Source organism: Oncorhynchus tshawytscha, linkage group LG01 (genome assembly GCF_018296145.1).
Source record: "Oncorhynchus tshawytscha isolate Ot180627B linkage group LG01, Otsh_v2.0, whole genome shotgun sequence".
NCBI classification, from domain to species: domain Eukaryota; kingdom Metazoa; phylum Chordata; class Actinopteri; order Salmoniformes; family Salmonidae; genus Oncorhynchus; species Oncorhynchus tshawytscha.
The window spans coordinates 52,664,394-52,682,290 of NC_056429.1; the positions used below are offsets into that span (position 1 = coordinate 52,664,394).

At 43.9% G+C, this 17,897-nt stretch overlaps 1 protein-coding gene across 1 annotated transcript in view; it reads right to left on the reverse strand.

The window, feature by feature from the left end:
- Positions 1–633: 633 nt before the first annotated feature.
- The window catches only part of LOC112250270 (gamma-aminobutyric acid receptor subunit pi-like), a 93,140-nt gene continuing 75,876 nt past the window's right edge, over positions 634–17,897 (reverse strand). Inside the window, exons 3-10 of the mRNA XM_024420325.1 lie at positions 13,344–13,456; positions 11,792–11,859; positions 11,102–11,319; positions 9,236–9,318; positions 3,195–3,332; positions 2,458–2,610; positions 1,870–2,060; positions 634–1,516 (exon numbers count right to left, since the gene is read on the reverse strand). Coding sequence (XP_024276093.1) covers positions 1,157–1,516; positions 1,870–2,060; positions 2,458–2,610; positions 3,195–3,332; positions 9,236–9,318; positions 11,102–11,319; positions 11,792–11,859; positions 13,344–13,456 — 1,324 coding nt within the window. The 3' untranslated portion in view covers positions 634–1,156. The remainder of the gene's footprint in view (positions 1,517–1,869; positions 2,061–2,457; positions 2,611–3,194; positions 3,333–9,235; positions 9,319–11,101; positions 11,320–11,791; positions 11,860–13,343; positions 13,457–17,897) is intronic.

A 17,897-nucleotide genomic window follows, 5' to 3' on the forward strand; every position in this document is an offset into this window, starting at 1 on the left:
ATTAGGTACCGAGATGAGATCCTCAGACCCCTTGTGAGACCATATGCTGGTGCGGTTGGCCCTGGGTTCCTCCTAATGCAAGACAATGCTAGACCTCATGTGGCTGGAGTGTGTCAGCAGTTCCTGCAAGAGGAAGGCATTGATGCTATGGACTGGCCTGCCTGTTCCCCAGACCTGAATCCAATTGAGCACATCTGGGACATCATGTCTCGCTCCATCCACAAACGCCACGTTGCACCACAGACTGTCCAGGAGTTGGCGGATGCTTTAGTCCAGGTCTGGGAGGAGATCCCTCAGGAGACCATCCGCCACCTCATCAGGAGCATGCCCAGGCGTTGTAGGGAGGTCATACAGGCACATGGAGTCCACACACACTACTGAGCCTAATTTTGACTTGTTTTAAGGACATTACATCAAAGATGGATCAGCCTGTAGTGTGGTTTTCCACTTTAATTTTGAGTATGACTCCAAATCCAGACCCTCCATGGGTTGATAAATTTGATTTCCATTGATAATTTTGTGTGATTTTGATGTCAGCACATTCAACTATGTAAGGAAAAAAGTATTTAATAAGAATATTTAATTCATTCAGATCTAGGATGTGTTATTTTAGTGTTCCCTCTCTCTCTCTCTCTCTCTCTCTCTCTCTCTCTCTCTCTGTCTCTCTCATTCCCTCTCTCAATATATATACTGTATATATTGCCATTCGGAGCTTAAGTGTGGACCCAACCTAACCCAGAGGTACTCTGGATGCTTCCCTTCGCAGCTCATTCATAAATATTACACAGCGCATCCAGCCACTCACTCCTCTGCTCCACACCAGCCATAGATCATCTATTCAGCAGGCCATCATGGACAGAACTTACTGGAAATTCATCAATTATGAGAGCAGTAATGAGCTGAATCAGGTATAATAAACGAGGCATGGACATGTAATTCTCCTCAGGATGTTGTACTGTAGATGGTGGTCTACTGTACACTACGCCTCACTCATGACCGTAAATGTAAACATGGGTATTGTTTGAGAAAAAACACATACAGTATGAACGAATCCCACTTACAAACAGAAACACACAGATTCAGACACCCACACACACACACACACACACACACACACACACACACATGCACATACCGAAACACACACTCCTGTGTGTTACAAGTACAGGTAGTATGTCCAGTAGAGGAGGTTGATGAATACAAAGGAGAGGGGGAAGGTCATCCTGGAGTAGTTGTCTATTAAGTGGGGATTCTCCACATGGCAACAGTTTGCAGCTTTGCGCAGGAACTTGCGGAGGAGGACCAGGACAGTGAGGCAGCGATTGGGGGGCTCCTCAGGAGACTCGGGCTTGGGCTCGCTGCCAGTGGGGCTGGAGGGGCCCAGTTCCAGCTCTGCCATGGGCGCTGAGACTGCAGCAGCTTTCTCCTTACGCCTCTTGGCCCTATTGTTTTCAGCGGCGATGGTAGTGACCATGCCGTTCATCTCCTCGTCAAAGCCTCCCATCTGGTGACCGTACTGGAGGGGAGGGGGAGAGAGAGGGGGGCACAGTGAGATGTGTGATGATACATATTAAAGCACCAAACAACTGATGCTATTGACTGAAATGAAAAAAAAAGGACGTGATACTTACATTAATAGTGTGTGCGACATCGCAGAAGACAAGAAATTACAAAGTTGATGACGATTCTGATAATGATGAGGATGATGACAATGATGATGATGATAATAATGATGCTGATGATGACGATCAAGATCATAAAAACGACGGCAATGACGATGCTAATGATGATTACAGCGACAATAACAATGATGATGAACGTGACAATGATAACCGCACCACTGTTGATAACAAACGCCGAAGGCCTCACCATGACAATGTTGGCGTCGGGGTGGTTGAGGGTGCAGAAGTGGGCCACCGCGTACTCGATCAGGGCTCCGAAGATGAAGCTGAAGCAGATGCCCAGGTACACATCGATGGCCTTGATGAAACAGTTGGCGTTGGGCAGGGACGTCCTGGCACCCATCATCAACGTGGTCATGGTCAGAACCGTGGTCACTCCTGTCACAAACCACGGCACAATGGGTGGATGAGTCATTTAATATTTGAAAGCGTCAAGATCGCCAGTTTTCCTTTCAATTCACAAACAACAACAAATGACAAAGTTATAGAGTTTAATGATGAACTACCAATAGGATTCAGCTTGAGTTGAGTTGCCTGGCCTTAATACACCAGGCGAGATGTGTACTCTATACTACAGTAATATAAAGGTAGGCTACCAGGAGTATGATATACTTGTGGAACATCCTGCTTTCTCTAACCGCCAGCATTCTACACGTTTTCAGACAGCCAAATAGCTTCCGATCAGCAGGTTTGCATGGAGGAGAGTGTGATAGGGTGGGAAAGGCATGGATCTGATTGGTGAGTGTGCTTCCTGGTTTAAGGAACTGTGGTTTACCGATGCAGACCCTTGCAGGGACGGAAGACTGGCTGATCCAGAAGGACACCCAGGACAGGACCACTAGCAGGCTAGAGGGAACATACGTCTCTAGGATGAAGTACAGGATGCTTCTCTTCAGCTCAAAGTGGAAGATCAGCTTGGGGTAGTGGCCTGTGAGAGAGAGAGAGAGACAGCAGAGAGACATTAGAATGAGTGTGCTAATAAAACCCAAGGGTTCCTTTACTACCAACTATCAATTTAAAGGGATAGTTCACCCAATTTACAAAATGACATATTGGTTTTCTTACCCTGTATGAAGTCTATGGACAAGGTAGTTACAGATATTAGCATTTTTGTTGCGCATCATGTTCAAATCATCTATAAGTGACTTTGTTTCAACTTCACAATACATTTCTGATACTTTCGGATGATTTGGATGATGCGGTGAAAAATTGTAATATCGGTACCATGACTTGAACGGGATTTGTGCCACAAATGCTAAAACGTTTGCAAATGGAAACACTGTCAAGGAAATGAAACCAAAGCATGGATTACGGTCATACCTTGCCCATAGACTGCTTACAGGGTGAGGACACTAAATGTGTCATTTTGTAACGTGGGTGAACCTTCCCTTTAAAAGATGAACATGGCTAACAACTGTCACAAGAGACCAAATCTAAACAGTTGCCCAAAATAGTTGTGAAAGGATAACGAAAGGATAATGTTAGAGGTACAGTAGGAGTTGAAAGTCGAACCTGTTTCATAGATGGCCTCAGACGCAGAGGTGTAGTGGTCCTCTACTGTGTACTGGGCCAGACGCAGCGTGTCCAAACCACTGACCGACTCGTTCCCTCTGGTCCAGTAGAACATCACATCGTTGGTGTTGTAGCCCCCTGTAAATATATATATATATATATATATATATATATTGAGAGAGAGATAGTTAATGGGGGTCTATTAGACTAAGCGACTACATGTTTTGCAGTAACACTTCATCACACATACCAGTGTACTATTTCTTATACATCTAATAGAAACACAATCGGTCATCCATAAAACAATGAATAAAGGTTAGCTGGCTACTGAGCTGTAAGTGTGTGACAGCCACAGGCAAACTTTAAAAAATTTAAACATTTTATTCAATAATAGTAGCATACAGTAGCAACAGCCCTCCATTGCTCATTCGTGAAGCACTGTGACATCCGGCAGGAGTGAATAGGAAATGCTAATGCAAATGCAGCCTTACTTCAAGAGAGGGAGAGAGAAGGGGAAAAAAGAGGGCAAGAAGGCAACGACAGCAGTTGATTCATACATATTTCAGGTCTTATATTATGTCAGTACCTTACATAATCCTACAGAGCAGTTTACATGGGATTTAGAAGACCTCACAGTGACACTGTAAAACAACGTATATTGAATTTATGAGCAAGCTGTTTACTGTATAAAGCCACAAGCTATAAAGTACTGGCAGTTTTTCTTCCTGATAATCTGGGTACAGCACCGAAACTGACCTGGGGTTCAAATAATATCTGAAATCATTTATAGTACTTCAAATGTGCTTGACTGAGCTTGCCTGTTGAAATGGAACCAAATGAAAAGTCCCGAAAAATGCGTAGCCTGCCTACCTGGCACATCTGGTGGGGTTAAGCAAATGTTCAAAGGATTTGAAAGAGTTCAAATAGTATTTGAACCCAGGTCTGCTCCGAAACAGTTTTCTAACCTCACGTAGATCATGCCTTTGGAGATTCATTATGAGACGTAGTTCAGTAATTGACCTGCAGAGGACGATGTGGCATAAGAAGCCCTACGAGGCGACTGACAGGAGGAGGAGAAATTTCTGTGTCCCAGAAATTATCCTGGGACACAGAGGATCCCCATCTCCTGTTGCTTCATTAGATCAAACACTCATTGATTGGCCTTTTATCAATTAGATTTGCTCAAGTCCTGCATCTTCTCTCTTCAGTTCTCTCTCGCCTCCTCCTGAAAAAGGTCAAAGTTAACCGTGGAGCGTCGGCGAAGAGAGTGAACATGGAAATGCACTTGCTTGAAAATCCTCCTACACTTGCGCATCATTAGGCAAATGGCGTTTACAGCGGTGGGTCCCAAAAGAAATGTGTAAAGTGCTCAAAACAAATGAAGCTAGTAGTGCAAGACATTTATTGCTAAAACAAAAAGTACCATATTGTTTTCAAACCTGTGCCATGTTTTTCTCCCCTTGGCAAAACAAAAGCTGATTGAAATGGTGTGTGGCAGATTTCCAAACTCTTCTTAGGTAGGATGGCTATCGGGATGGGGAGGACACTTCCGTTTGCTTACTAACGAATTGACACAGTCCTCGACCCCTTTTGCGAGTCAGGGGGGCGGGAGAGGAGAGGGACAAATGAGAATGATCTCCCATGATCTCATGGCTCTTACACTCCCGTCTCACCATCTCCCCTAACACGTATGAAAATCCAGGAAGGCATACATGATTGAAAGTGTGTTTGACGTAGTATGCAGAGCAGCCTGACGAAAAGCAACAGAGCCTTTGAAGCTGCTGAGGCTCAGGATCTCTTGTTGTAACTTCTTCAGTGCTGTTATTGTTTGCCCTTTTTACCCGACCGAACTCGTTATTTTCATGACTGCCGGGTCAGGGCAATGTGCAAATAAGGGTTTGAAGCATGCGCCGGCGCCGCAGTCCTGTGCAGCAGAGCGTGAACGGTTACATTAGGACATAAGGATCTCGAGGTGCTCTGAAGCCTGAAAAGTGCACTACCCTGCAGCCTGGTGAAGTGAAAGCTTTTGCCTCTTAAAATATCCTACTCACTGGGACAATGAGATGGGGGCATCTTTAAAATGGCTCCACAGAGACTTTTTTTAAATCTTCAAAACCGAATCAGTACAGCATCCTCCACGGTGGTGAGTGTGGTCTCATCGTTAAGCAACAATCAAACATGGCTGGGAACATCTTCCCACTCCAGGCCTTTTCTGCTGTCGGTAGCCACTGCATTTGTCACCGTCATCTCTATCTAAACAGTGTCATCTTTTGTCTTTAAACTTCCCTGTTGGAAGTGGAGTGCAGCCTGGGGAGTGAAGAGGAGCGGGGAGCGATGTTCCATTTTTGGCAGCACATTAAGAATAATGAAAGCTCACAGTCTGGCGCTTTTCAGCGTGCTGCTGAACCAAGGCTCTGGGAGTCTGGGATGCACAGTATATGTTTAGCCTGGTAGTAATGTAAAGAGGAAAATAATTTACTTGACTTGAGTTAACCTCTACGTGTATTGAGTGGGATCAGTGGAACAGTAGCTCCCTCTGACTGAGTTCGTTGTTGGCATGTGATATAGCTATAGCTTAGCACAACTTGCACTGGCGTAACACAGTTATGTAACGCAGAATGTGTTAGCCAGACAGCCACACACAAACCAACCTCTGTCCATGGTGCTGAAATTTAGTCATGTCTATGTGGCTGCATGCCTCATGAATCCATGAATCGTTCTTGACATAAACAGGTGCGCTTGGCATCTACTACCATACCCCGTTCTAAGGCAATTCTATATTTTCTCTTGCTCATTCACCCTCTGAATGGCACACACACAGTCCATGTCTCAACATTTCATAAATCTATACATGGTGTTGCAATGCTGCCATTTTTAGACTGCTGGCATGTGGCAATAATGTAATTACCTGTTCAGTAATTCAAGTTGGAAATTCAAGCATCGCAGATTGTAAAATAAATGTTTGATGCAACAGCATACTAATCAGCTAATAAACATCTGTCCTGTATAGGCTACCTGAACCTGCATGACATGAGCCGTCCCCATGCTCTCTCCCAGCTTGGATAGAAAGTTGCTGTGTGTAAAACCAGTCTATTAATGTCAAATAATAACGGCAGTCCACCCTCAAAACTCTAGCTTACTAGGGATTGTTTCATTATGCATTGTACTATCTATAGCTCAAATCAAATCAAATCAAATTTTATTTGTCCACATACACATGGTTAGCAGATGTTAATGCGAGTGTAGCGAAATGCTTGTGCTTCTAGTTCCGACAATGCAGTAATGCAGTAATAACGAGCAACATACCGTATTTAGCTGCTAGTTATAAACTTCAAATAAATAAATAAATTCAGACACTATTTTGTCCGGCTAGTCAACTAAATCAAATTAAATCCAACTTGAGGAACTCCCCTGGTCTCCTGAAGTCCTCTTTCTTTGTGTGCAAATGTTGTCATCACTGCCTGTAGTTTTAGGTCTCCTGGCCTTACTGTTTTCTATAGGCTACTGAGTATTGCCAACCCAGGCAGTCTTTCCTGAGACATTGTGCATTATAGCCTATGTCCATTGCACCGCACGCAATTTAAACTTAGTCGTGAATGATGCATGCAAAGATATACCAGAGATAAGGGTCTGTTGATATTGCAACCACACAACTTGAACACCGGTTCCCCAATATGAACGAAATCACAAAACACTTTTTTTGTTCAAGCCCTCAAAAACTGTTGTCCTCAAAAAAATGATTGCATCTGCCAACAATCCCCTCCTGTATTCCCAGGCATATCCACGACTGCGTGGCCTCACACAGTTCCAACTCCATCATCAAGTTTGCTGACAACACAACAGTAGTAGGCCTGATAACCAACAATGACGAGACAGCCTACAGGGAGGAGGTAGGCACTCTGACGGCGTGGTGCCAGGTAAACAAACTCTCCCTCAACGTCAGTAAAACAAAGGAGCTGATTGTGGACTTGGAGAGAATACTGTCGGGCTGCATCACAGCATGGTACGGCAACTCCACCGCCGCAAACCGTATGGCGCTTCAGAGGGTGATACGTGCAGCCGAACGCCCCATTGGGTGCACACTGCCTGCTCTACAGGACACCTACAACACCAGGTGTCACAGGAAGGCCATCAGGCACTCAAGCCACCGCTCCTTCAATCTCTGAGACGCAGGCAGTACAGGAGCATCATGGCAAAAACTGGAAGTCTGGCCAATAGTTTCTACCCTCAGACCATCAGGCTGCTGAATACAATATATAGTGCTATTTTTTTTATTTCTATAGTTGTTTTTTATGACCATTTTCCATTATTTTATTGAACTTAGTCCTGCATGTTGGAGCTCAGAAGCTAATATTTTCACTGTACCCTGCGATCACACCTGCAACCCTGTACATGTGACTACTAAACACTCTGAATCTGAATTGACTGTCCAGAGCTTAAAATATACCGTTCATCTCTTTCAGTAACGTGTTGAGGCCGGCAATTAAGGAGAATGAGAGGCTCAATTAAAGATGTTGCAGAACTGCTGTATTTGAAGCACAACTCCCTTCTGCATTCTAAAAGTACTCAGACCCCTTGATTTTTCCCACATTTTGTTACATTACAGCCTTATTCTAAAATGGATTAAATTAAATATACACACAATAATCCATAATGACGAAGCAAAAACTGGTTTTTAGAAATTTTAGCAAATGTATAAAAAAAAAAACTGAAATATCACATTTACATAAGTATTCAGACCCTTTACTCAGTACTTTGTTGAAGCACCTTTGGCAGCGATTACAGCCTCAAGCTACAAGCTTGGCACACCTGTATTTGGGGAGTTTCTCCCATTCTTCTCTGCAGATCATCTCAAGCTCTGGTTGGACTACTCAGGGACATTCAGAGACTTGTCCCAAAGCCACTCCCGCATTGTTTTGGCTGTGTGCTTAGGGTTGTTGTCCTGTTGGAAGGTGAACCTTTGCCCCAGTCTGAGGTCCTGGGCTCTCTGTAGCAGGTTTTCATCAAGGATTTCTCTGTACTTTGCGCCGTTCATCTTTGCCTCGATACTGACTAGGCTCGCAGTCCCTGCCGCTGAAAAACATCCCCAGAGCATGATGCTGCCAACACCATGCTTCACAGTAGGGATGGTGCTAGGTTTCCTCCAGACGTAATGCTTGACATTCAGACCAATAATTAGTTCAATCTTGGTTTCATCAGACCAGAGAATCTTGTTTCTCATGGTCAGAGTCTTTAGGTGCCTTTTGGCAAACTCCAAGAGGGCTGTCATGTGCATTTTACTGAGGAGTGGCTTACATCTGGCCACTCTACCATAAAGGCCTGATTGGTGGAGTGCTGCAGAGATGGTTGTCCTTCTGGAAGTATCTCCCATCTCCACAGAGGAACTCTAGAACTCTGTCAGAGTGACCATCGGGTTCTTGGTCACCTCCCTGACCAAGGCCCCTTTCCCCCAATTGCTCAGTTTGGCCGGGCGTCCAGCTCTACCAGCTAGATGGCTAGCTAGCTAGTGTGTTTGATTCGATTCAAATTCACCAGACAATTTTTTGTTGTTGTTTCTACTTACTCCTTGACTGCAATGCAAGATGAGCTGGCAGTGACGATTTCAAGCTCAGGAGGGTTCCTCCGAAGTTATGAGCAGGCTGTCATTATTATCTTAAGTGAATGGAGAGCTCAAAAATAAAGATCTTGTCTATTTTTACAAGACCAGAGAGTCAACGACAACAGAGAAGTCGCAGTCAGGCGGCCGGGGGCGGGGAGGTGCCGGTGAGATGGCTTGAATGGAAGATGAACTGTGCTGCCTGCCTTGCTCATCTTTCCATCTTTGACCTCCTCACTCTGCTCAAGCCATGTGGTTCCCCCTTGACTGTTGCTCCCTCTGTTGAAGGCTTGAAATAATCCAGCTGAAACTCGCAGTCCAGTCCTACTCTATCATATAGCTGTTTTCTTTGATTGTTGTTAGTTTTGCTTTTCAAGCGCTTTGTGATTCCTTCTGTGGTGAGAAGCACTATAGGAGTTGAATAAATTAGAATTAGAACTCTTACAGCTCTCCAGTTGCAGAGTGCAGGTTTGCTTGTCCATGGGATATTTGGTCAGATCCATGTTGCAGGCCACAGTGGTGGTGATCCTGGAGATATGAGAGAAAAAGGTTAACAGAGGTTTCTTTCCCCCTAGCAGAACCAACTCAGTGTTTTCCCATGTATTCCCTCTGACGTACCTCTGAAGGCACTAATGCTGTTTGTGTCCCTCTCCTCAATCCTCAAATAAACCCTTTGCACTGTTCAATCACTGCTTTAGATAATCCAATTACTAATTCTAATTGAGCACACTGAGCAATATTTGATTTAGTGATCCTGCAGGGACTTACAGTATCTACACTGAATAAAAATATAAACACAACATGTAACGTGTTGGTCCCATGTTTCATGAGCTGAAATAAACGATCCCAAAGTTTTCCATATGCACAAAAAGGCTTAAAAATGTTATACACAGATTTGTTTACATCCCTGTTAGTGAGCATTTCTCTTTTACCAATAATTAATTTATCTACCATAAGCAACCTCCAACATCGTTTTAGAGAATTTGGTAGTACGTCCAACCGGCCTCACAACCTCTGACCACGTGTAACCACGCCGGCAGCCCAGGACCTCCACATCAGGCTTCTTCACCTGGGGGATCGTCTGTGACCAGTCACCCGACAGCTGATGAAATTCTGGGTTTGCACAACTGAAGCATTTCTGCACAAACTGTCAGAAACCATCGCAGGGAAGCTCATCTGTGTGCTCGTCGTCCTCAATATAGTCTTGACCTGATTGCAAATCGGCGTCATAACCGACTTCAGTGGGCAAATGCTCACTCTACCGGGCAGATGGCCATGTGGGGGAGCGTTTTTTTATTTAACTAGGCAAGTCAGTTAAGAACAAATTCTTATTTACAATGATGGCCTAGGAACAGTGGGTTAACTGCCTTGTTCAGGGGCAGAACGACAGATTTTTACCTTGTCAGCTCAGGGATTCCATCTAGCAACCTTTCGCTTACTGGTCCAAATGCTATAACCACTAGGCTACCTGCCTAGGCTACCTTCCGGTTTGCTGATGTCATTGTTGTGAACAGAGTGCCCCATGGGGCCGGTGGGCAGTGGTGTAAAGTACTTAAGTAAAAATACTTTAAAGTACTACTCAACTCTATTGCATTTTATTGATGGTAATTTGAATGCAGAAAGATACCGTGACAAGATCCTGAGACCGATTGCAGTGCCATCAATCTGCTGCCATTACCTCATGTTTCAGCATGATAATGCACGGCCCCATGTCGAAAGGATCTGTACACAATTCCTGGAGGCTGAAAAGGTCTCAGTTCTTCCTTGGCCTGCATACTCACCAGACATGTCACCCATTGAGCATGTTTGGGATGCTCTGGACCAACTTGTACGACAGCGTGTTCCAGTTCCTGCCAATATCCAACTTTTCGCATCCATTGAAGAGGAGTGGGACAACATTCCACAGGCCACAGGCGAAGTAGATGTGTTGCGCTGCATGAGGCAAATGGTGATCACACCAGATACTGACTGGTTTCTGATCCACACCCCTACCTTTTTTTTAAAGGTATATGTTACCAACAGATGCATATCTGTATTCCCAGTCATGTGAAATCCATAGATTAGAGACTCATTTAATTATTTCAATTGACTGATTTCCTTATATGAACTGTAACTCAGTAAAATATTTGAAATTGTTGCATGTTGCATTTATATTTTTGTTCAGTGTAGGCCAAGGCTCTTTGCATTGATGGATCCCTGTGTGTCTGTGTGTGTGTGTGTGTGTGTGTGTGTGGGGGGGTCCATGTGTGTGCATGCATGGATTTGTGCATTCGTGCATGCCTGTGTGTGTGTGTTTCTCCAGATGACTCACCTCAGGGCGTAGAGCACTGTTCCATTGGGGAAGATCCTGATCAGCCTGTTCTCCACAGTGATGTCATGGAGGAAGGACTTCTTGGAGTCTACGATGAAGGTGTCTGGTACCCAGAGCAGCTCCACAAGCCTGCCGTCCAGACTCAGGCTTTTGTTCCCCTCAAACACCAGGCGCTCGTCTGTCCAGCGCTGACGCAGGAAGATGGTGGCCGTGTAGTCCTACAGAGCAATGTCAAAGGTCAGCATTGCACGGTTGTACTGCAATTACAGTGCATCTTCATGTCTAACCGCAGATGGCATAACATGACATACTGGAATGTAATGTATTTTAATATCACAAATTCTGGCCTAATGAGAGTCATTAGACTTGTTGGTGTTTTGTGTTAGAGATGTCTCTTTCCATTCACTACTGTTTGGAGGATGAAAATATGTGGATGGCCTAGTAAAGGAGTCCTTTTGAAGTGATTTATTTGACAATCAGATGACACCATTAGGATTGGTCATGCCACAACAAAAGGAAATAATTTTTGAAATTACAAATCCCATTGAATTAATAGAGATTATATGTAATTATATGATTAGGCCCATAAAAATATTCATAGTAAGTCCCGTACCGGGAGGAAATTAAATCTACTTTCACCCCGTATCACAATGTACAATGCGTCATAAATGACACAGGAAGTTGTCCCACCATGTTGATCTCTGATATGGTGTCAATACTGGCAACGTCCAAACTCATGCCCACAGTCACTGGCCCATCTACAGAGATGAGACAGACACACAGAGAAAGGGCAGGAGGGGAGAGAGAGAGGGAGAAGCAGACAGAAAGCGAGAGAGAGAGAGAGCAAAATATGTAAGAGCTGTACTTTCATGTCAATAAAGCATATTTAATTAGAGAGGGATAGCAGGAGGGGAGAGAGAGGGGAGAGAGAGAGAGGGAGAGAGGGGAGAGAGAGAGAGAGAGAGAGAGAGAGAGAGAGAGAGAGAGAGAGGGAGAGAGAGAGAGAGAGAGAGAGAGAGAGAGAAAAAAACTGCAAGAGAAAGATAGGATTCAGAGCCCCATGAGGAATCATAAAGCAGTATAATGAAAGGAGTGTTATTCAAAACGCCTCAAAACAAAAAAGAGCATGTTTGGGAAACTTAGTCCTCAATACTCGACATCAGTGACAACTGATGGGAATTATGTGGGAATTATCCCCTCTTCCCCTCTTGTATAACAATGTTCTAGTATTTCTGCGTTTGCTTGCCAAGAACAAGGTCACCTAACCGTTGTGCATGTGTGTAGCTCTGTATGTAGGCATGCGTGGGTACTCCTGGACCCCAGGAACAGAAGCTGGTGCGATTGTAACAGCTAATGGGAATCCAAATAATCGTGTGCGCATACCAAGTTCACCTACACTGGGGACTCTGTGCATGTGTGTGTGTGTGTGTGTGTGTGTGTGTGTGTGTGTGTGTGTGTGTGTGTGTGTGTGTGTGTGTGTGTGTGTGTGTGTGTGTGTGTGTGTGTGTGTGTGTGTGTGTGTGTGTGTGTGTGTGTGTGTGTGTGTGTGTGTGTGTGTGTATGCGTGCCGAGCTGCCCTCCTGGATCATGGGGATCAGCAGTGCACTGATCTCTGTGAATTACATTTTCTCTGATTTGGTTCAGTCTCATTGATTATTCATCAAACAGCAGGCAAACAAAACAATCACATTTAGAGGGATTCTCCGAGACGGAGACAATGTCAAGGGATTTGTGAGAACTACAAACAGTGCAGAGGATCAAAGGCCACAATACGTCATGGCACTGTCCTTACAGGGTTACGCTGTGTGGCATCCATATTAGGAAGTCACACTGAGTAGGCCTACGCATGGAAATGTTGACCACCGTACAGCATCCATATTAGTCACACTGAGTATGCATGAGATTGGTGACTGCTAAGAAAATGGCATCATTTGTCAGCTGCTTACTCTTGATATTAACTGCCTACCCCTATGACTAAAATCACCAGGTGTGTTCATGTGTTGGCAGCATGCATTTAGTTGTATTTAGAATGAGCAAATGTTCATCATGCACATACTGTGCTATTCATGTGGAATGAGATTGCTTCCATCTGGCAGGTAAAGGCTCAGGGACATTTAATGCATAGCCTTGTCAAAACATGGTTATCTTGAAATGAATATGGGAATATGGTAAGGCACACAATCACACAGAGAGACAAACAAACACACACACACACAGAGCTCCCTTGAGCAGTTTCCCTTACTGTCAAAGAAAGGCCTGAGGTACTTGTTGTATCCTTTCATCAGCTTCTGAATGGTGGGAGGCAGAATCTCTCCCTCCTTTACTTCAGCACTGAGCAGTGAGTTCTCTAACATCCTGGGAATAAGAAAATAACAGAGAAAGAAGAAATGAAATCATTTAGCGTCTCTCTCTCTCTCCTGAGTGGATACCTAACGGTTCTTGCCTGATTATCCTGCCTCTGTGGTCTGCCAGTTCAGATCGTCAATACCTCCTGAGTAGCGTAAGCTGTGGTATGCAGAAGTGAAGCAGCCCGATTGAAAGGCCTCCAAAAAAAAAAGAAATGTAATGAAAAGGGAGGGGAAAAAAACCCTGACATGTTCTTAGTTGGTTTACGTTGATCCCAACAGGGGTCAGAACACTTGAAACGTTCCATCATCAGCAATCTTCAACTCACTCCTCTCCCTCTACACGCTTGACTCTGCTCATCTGAGCTCAGATCAGTTTCCAATATGCAGTTCCACTGATTGCTCTTGTTAGGCATTTAGCGGCATAGGGAGACTATTATTTCGCCAGGGATGGAGGGTGGAAGAACCCTGAAGAACCCATTTGCGCACCTTCCCCCCATGGTAGTACTGGCATTTGTGCATAATAATCTGTAATCCAAAAAATGCTTGTGAATGGAAGAAGCCCTGGAGCTTTGTTAGTAATGTAAGGAACACCGAAGGAAGGCAGACCACGGCGAGTGTGCAGGTACATTAATCTCCATACGCTAGTAGGCATGAACGTGTCCTTACTACTGTATGCTCACAGTCAACAGCAGCTCATTCTCAGTCATTACAACAAAGAGTGTGCATGATAAGCAGTGGTACATTTTCTCCTACTGTTTTGTGTCTTCATCTTCAGTTCAGAGCAGGGGGGGATAATTCTCTGTTCAAGCCAGGTTAAAGGCTTTTACTAATGACTCCAGAGAGCATTCCTCACTGTTTTGAAGTAGACTTTTCAACACTGCCACAGTTCCAGAAGTTCACATAGAAACTTGATGAATGCATACAGACAGACACCGACTTGTAATGCCAGTAGCATTTGACACTATCTGGGAGACCTGGACTATTCATGAGTTAACAGAGATCTGTACTAGCTCTAAAAGACTCTAGTACATGACTTCTTTAAGGAACTTTAGCTTATGGAATTCAAAATCCCATTTCCCATTTCTACCAATGGAAAGACACATGCTGAATCCAGATGGATTCAACTTTATACGGGAAACCCTTCAAATAAGAATGACTTTAGCGTGACTTCAAAAATGATTTGGTCAAGATAATTCACATTAATTCCTAAAACCCAAGACTTGAATTACCTGACCATGTCAAATTAGCTTACAGAATTCAGTGAGCATCAACCTGTTGCTATGCTGAGTAGTCTCACTTACTGGATTATTGCAAAACCCTTCCAGGAATGTGTATGACTGGCAGGCTACTCTCCAGCCCTGGGACAGAAAAGCCATGTTCGTGACAGAGCTCTGCCACTGGAACGCTCCATTATGAATCTGCGTGACCTCGAATGACCCCACACGTACACAGGCGCCCACATGCACAGACATAAACACACAGACACACAGACACACACACACACACACACACACTTCCCAGTGTAGGTGAGGTTGGCATCTAGAAGCTCGCATCAAAACACTGCCACCACCGCTAATTTTGACAACCAATTTTAAATTAAACATATGACTTTTGTTTGGCATATTTTATCATCTCAACCAATGCCATTTAGTAAAGTGATCATGTGGTATTCATTGTCGGTCGCCTATATTTTGTGAACACATTCAAAGATGGCTGAAAACCAGGATGTGAACGTGTGCAAACTGAACCTCAAAAATCACACATTTTCAGTATAAATTGTGTATAAAATGGGAAACTACAAGGTTGTAACATGTTGTTGACCTATAAGACACAATTGTTATTACTAAAATGTGGTTGAAAAAATATGCTCTACCAGGCGGTTGAGTTGCCAATTAAAGGAATACTATTAAGTCAACGCTAAGCTATTATGGACAATGGACAAGTATTGTTATGGGATGTATTTTTTTATTTATTTTTTATTTCACCTTTATTTAACCAGGTAGGCTAGTTGAGAACAAGTTCTCATTTACAACAACTGTGACCTGGCCAAGATAAAGCAAAGCAGTGTGAACAGACAGCAACACAGAGTTACACATGGAGTAAACAATAAACAAGTCAATTCAAGTCAAGATTTTTTTTTTGTCTATATACATTGTGTGCAAAAGGCATTAGGAGATAGGCGAATAATTACCATTTAACAGATTAACACTGGAGTGATAAATGATCAGATGGTCATGTGCAGGTAGAGATACTGGTGTGCAAAAGAGCAGAAAAGTAAATAAATAAAAACAGTATGGGGATGAGGTAGGTAAATTGGGTGGGCTATTTACCGATGGACTATGTACAGCTGCAGCGATCGGTTAGCTGCTCAGATAGCAGATGTTTAAAGTTGGTGAGGGAGATAAAAGTCTCCAACTTCAATGATTTTTGCAATTCGTTCCAGTCGCAGGCAGCAGAGAACTGGAAGGAAAGGCGGCCAAATTAGGTGTTGGCTTTAGGGATGATCAGTGAGATACACCTGCTGGAGCTCATGCTACGGGTGGGTGTTGCCATCGTGACCAGTGAACTGAGATAAGGCGGAGCTTTACCTAGCATGGACTTGTAGATAACCTGGAGCCAGTGGGTCTGGCGACGAATTTGTAGCGAAGGCCAGCCGACTAGAGCATACAGGTCTCAGTGGTGGGTGGTATAAGGTGCTTTAGTAACAAAGCGGATGGCACTGTGATAAACTGCATCCAGTTTGCTGAGAAGAGTATTGGAAGCCATTTTGTAGATGACATCGCCGAAGTTGAGGATCGGTAGGATAGTCAGTTTTACTAGGGTAAGTTTGGCGGCGTGAGTGAAGGAGTCTTTGTTGTGAAATAGAAAGCCGATTCTAGATTTGATTTTGGATTGGAGATGTTTGATATGAGTCTGGAAGGAGAGTTTACAGACCAGCCAGACACCTAGGTACTTATAGATGTCCACATATTCTAGGTCGGAACCATCCAGGGTGGTGATGCTAGTCGGGCGTGCGGGTGCAGGCAGTGAACGGTTGAAAAGCATGCATTTGGTTTTACTAGCGTTTAAGAGCAGTTGGAGGCCACAGAAGGAGTGTTGTATGGCATTGAAGCTCGTTTGGAGGTTAGATAGCACAGTGTCCAAGGAAGGGCCAGAAGTATACAGAATGGTGTCGTCTGCGTAGAGGTGGATCAGGGAATCGCCCGCAGCAAGAGCTACATCATTGATATATACAGAGAAAAGCTAGCAGCAGAACCACCCTGCATACCACTGCTGGCTTGCTTCTGAAGCTAAGCAGGGTTGGTCCTGGTCAGTCCTTGGATGGGAGACCAGATGCTGCTGGAAGTGGTATTGGAGGGCCAGTAGGAGGCACTCTTTCCACTGGTCTAAAAAATATCCCAATGCCCCAGGGCAGTGATTGGGGACACTGCCCTGTGTAGGGTGCCATCTCTCGGATGGGACGTTAAACGGGTGTCCTGACTCTCTGAGGTCATTAAAGATCCCATGGCACTTATTGTAAGAGTAGGGGTGTTAACCCTGGTGTCCTGGCTAAATTCCCAATCTGACCCTCAAACCATCATGGTCACCTAATAATCCCCAGTTTACAATTGGCTCATTCATCCCCCTCCTCTCCCCTGTAACTATTCCCCAGGTTGTTGCTGTAAATGAGAATGTGTTCTCAGTCAACTTACCTGGTAAAATAATGGATAAATAAAAAAATTAAAAAGAGTTGGCCTGAGAATTGAACCCTGTGGCACCCCCATAGAGACTGTCAGAGGACTGGACAACATGCCCTCCTATTTGACACACTGAACTCTGTCTGCAAAGTAGTTGGAGAACCAGGCAAGGCAGTCATTAGAAAAACCGAGGCTACTGAGTCTGCCGATAAGAATATGGTGATTGACAGAGTCGAAAGCCTTGGCCAGGTCGATGAAGACGGCTGCACAGTACTGCCTTTTATCGATGGCGGTTATGATATCGTTTAGTACCTTTAGCGTGGCAGAGGTGCACCCGTGACCGGTATTTAGTCTGTGCAAATACAAAAATCCTCATATCCATATTATTATTTAATGTCTGCCTGTTATCTTCAATATGTTTTACAATATTATTCAGTGTATGTCATTTTACTTGTATTCTAAGCATATAAACAATATTTACATATATTTTAATATTCATATTTCGACACACAAATGTATAATAATTGTATTCATATTTGCTATTAGTCTTCATTTAACCAGGCCTATCTTCCATTATAAGTAATTGAAGCAATCAAAATGTAAATTCTGGTATAATTTTTTTGATTATTTAAAAAGTTTGTTTACCCTACCTAATTAGGAAACTCATCAGCCTGGTTGAGATGTTTGCACTGCATTATTTATAACATTTTAAGTCATGCAAATAGAAAGTATTCATTTATGGCCTATACTGAGGCTAAATTAACATATTTT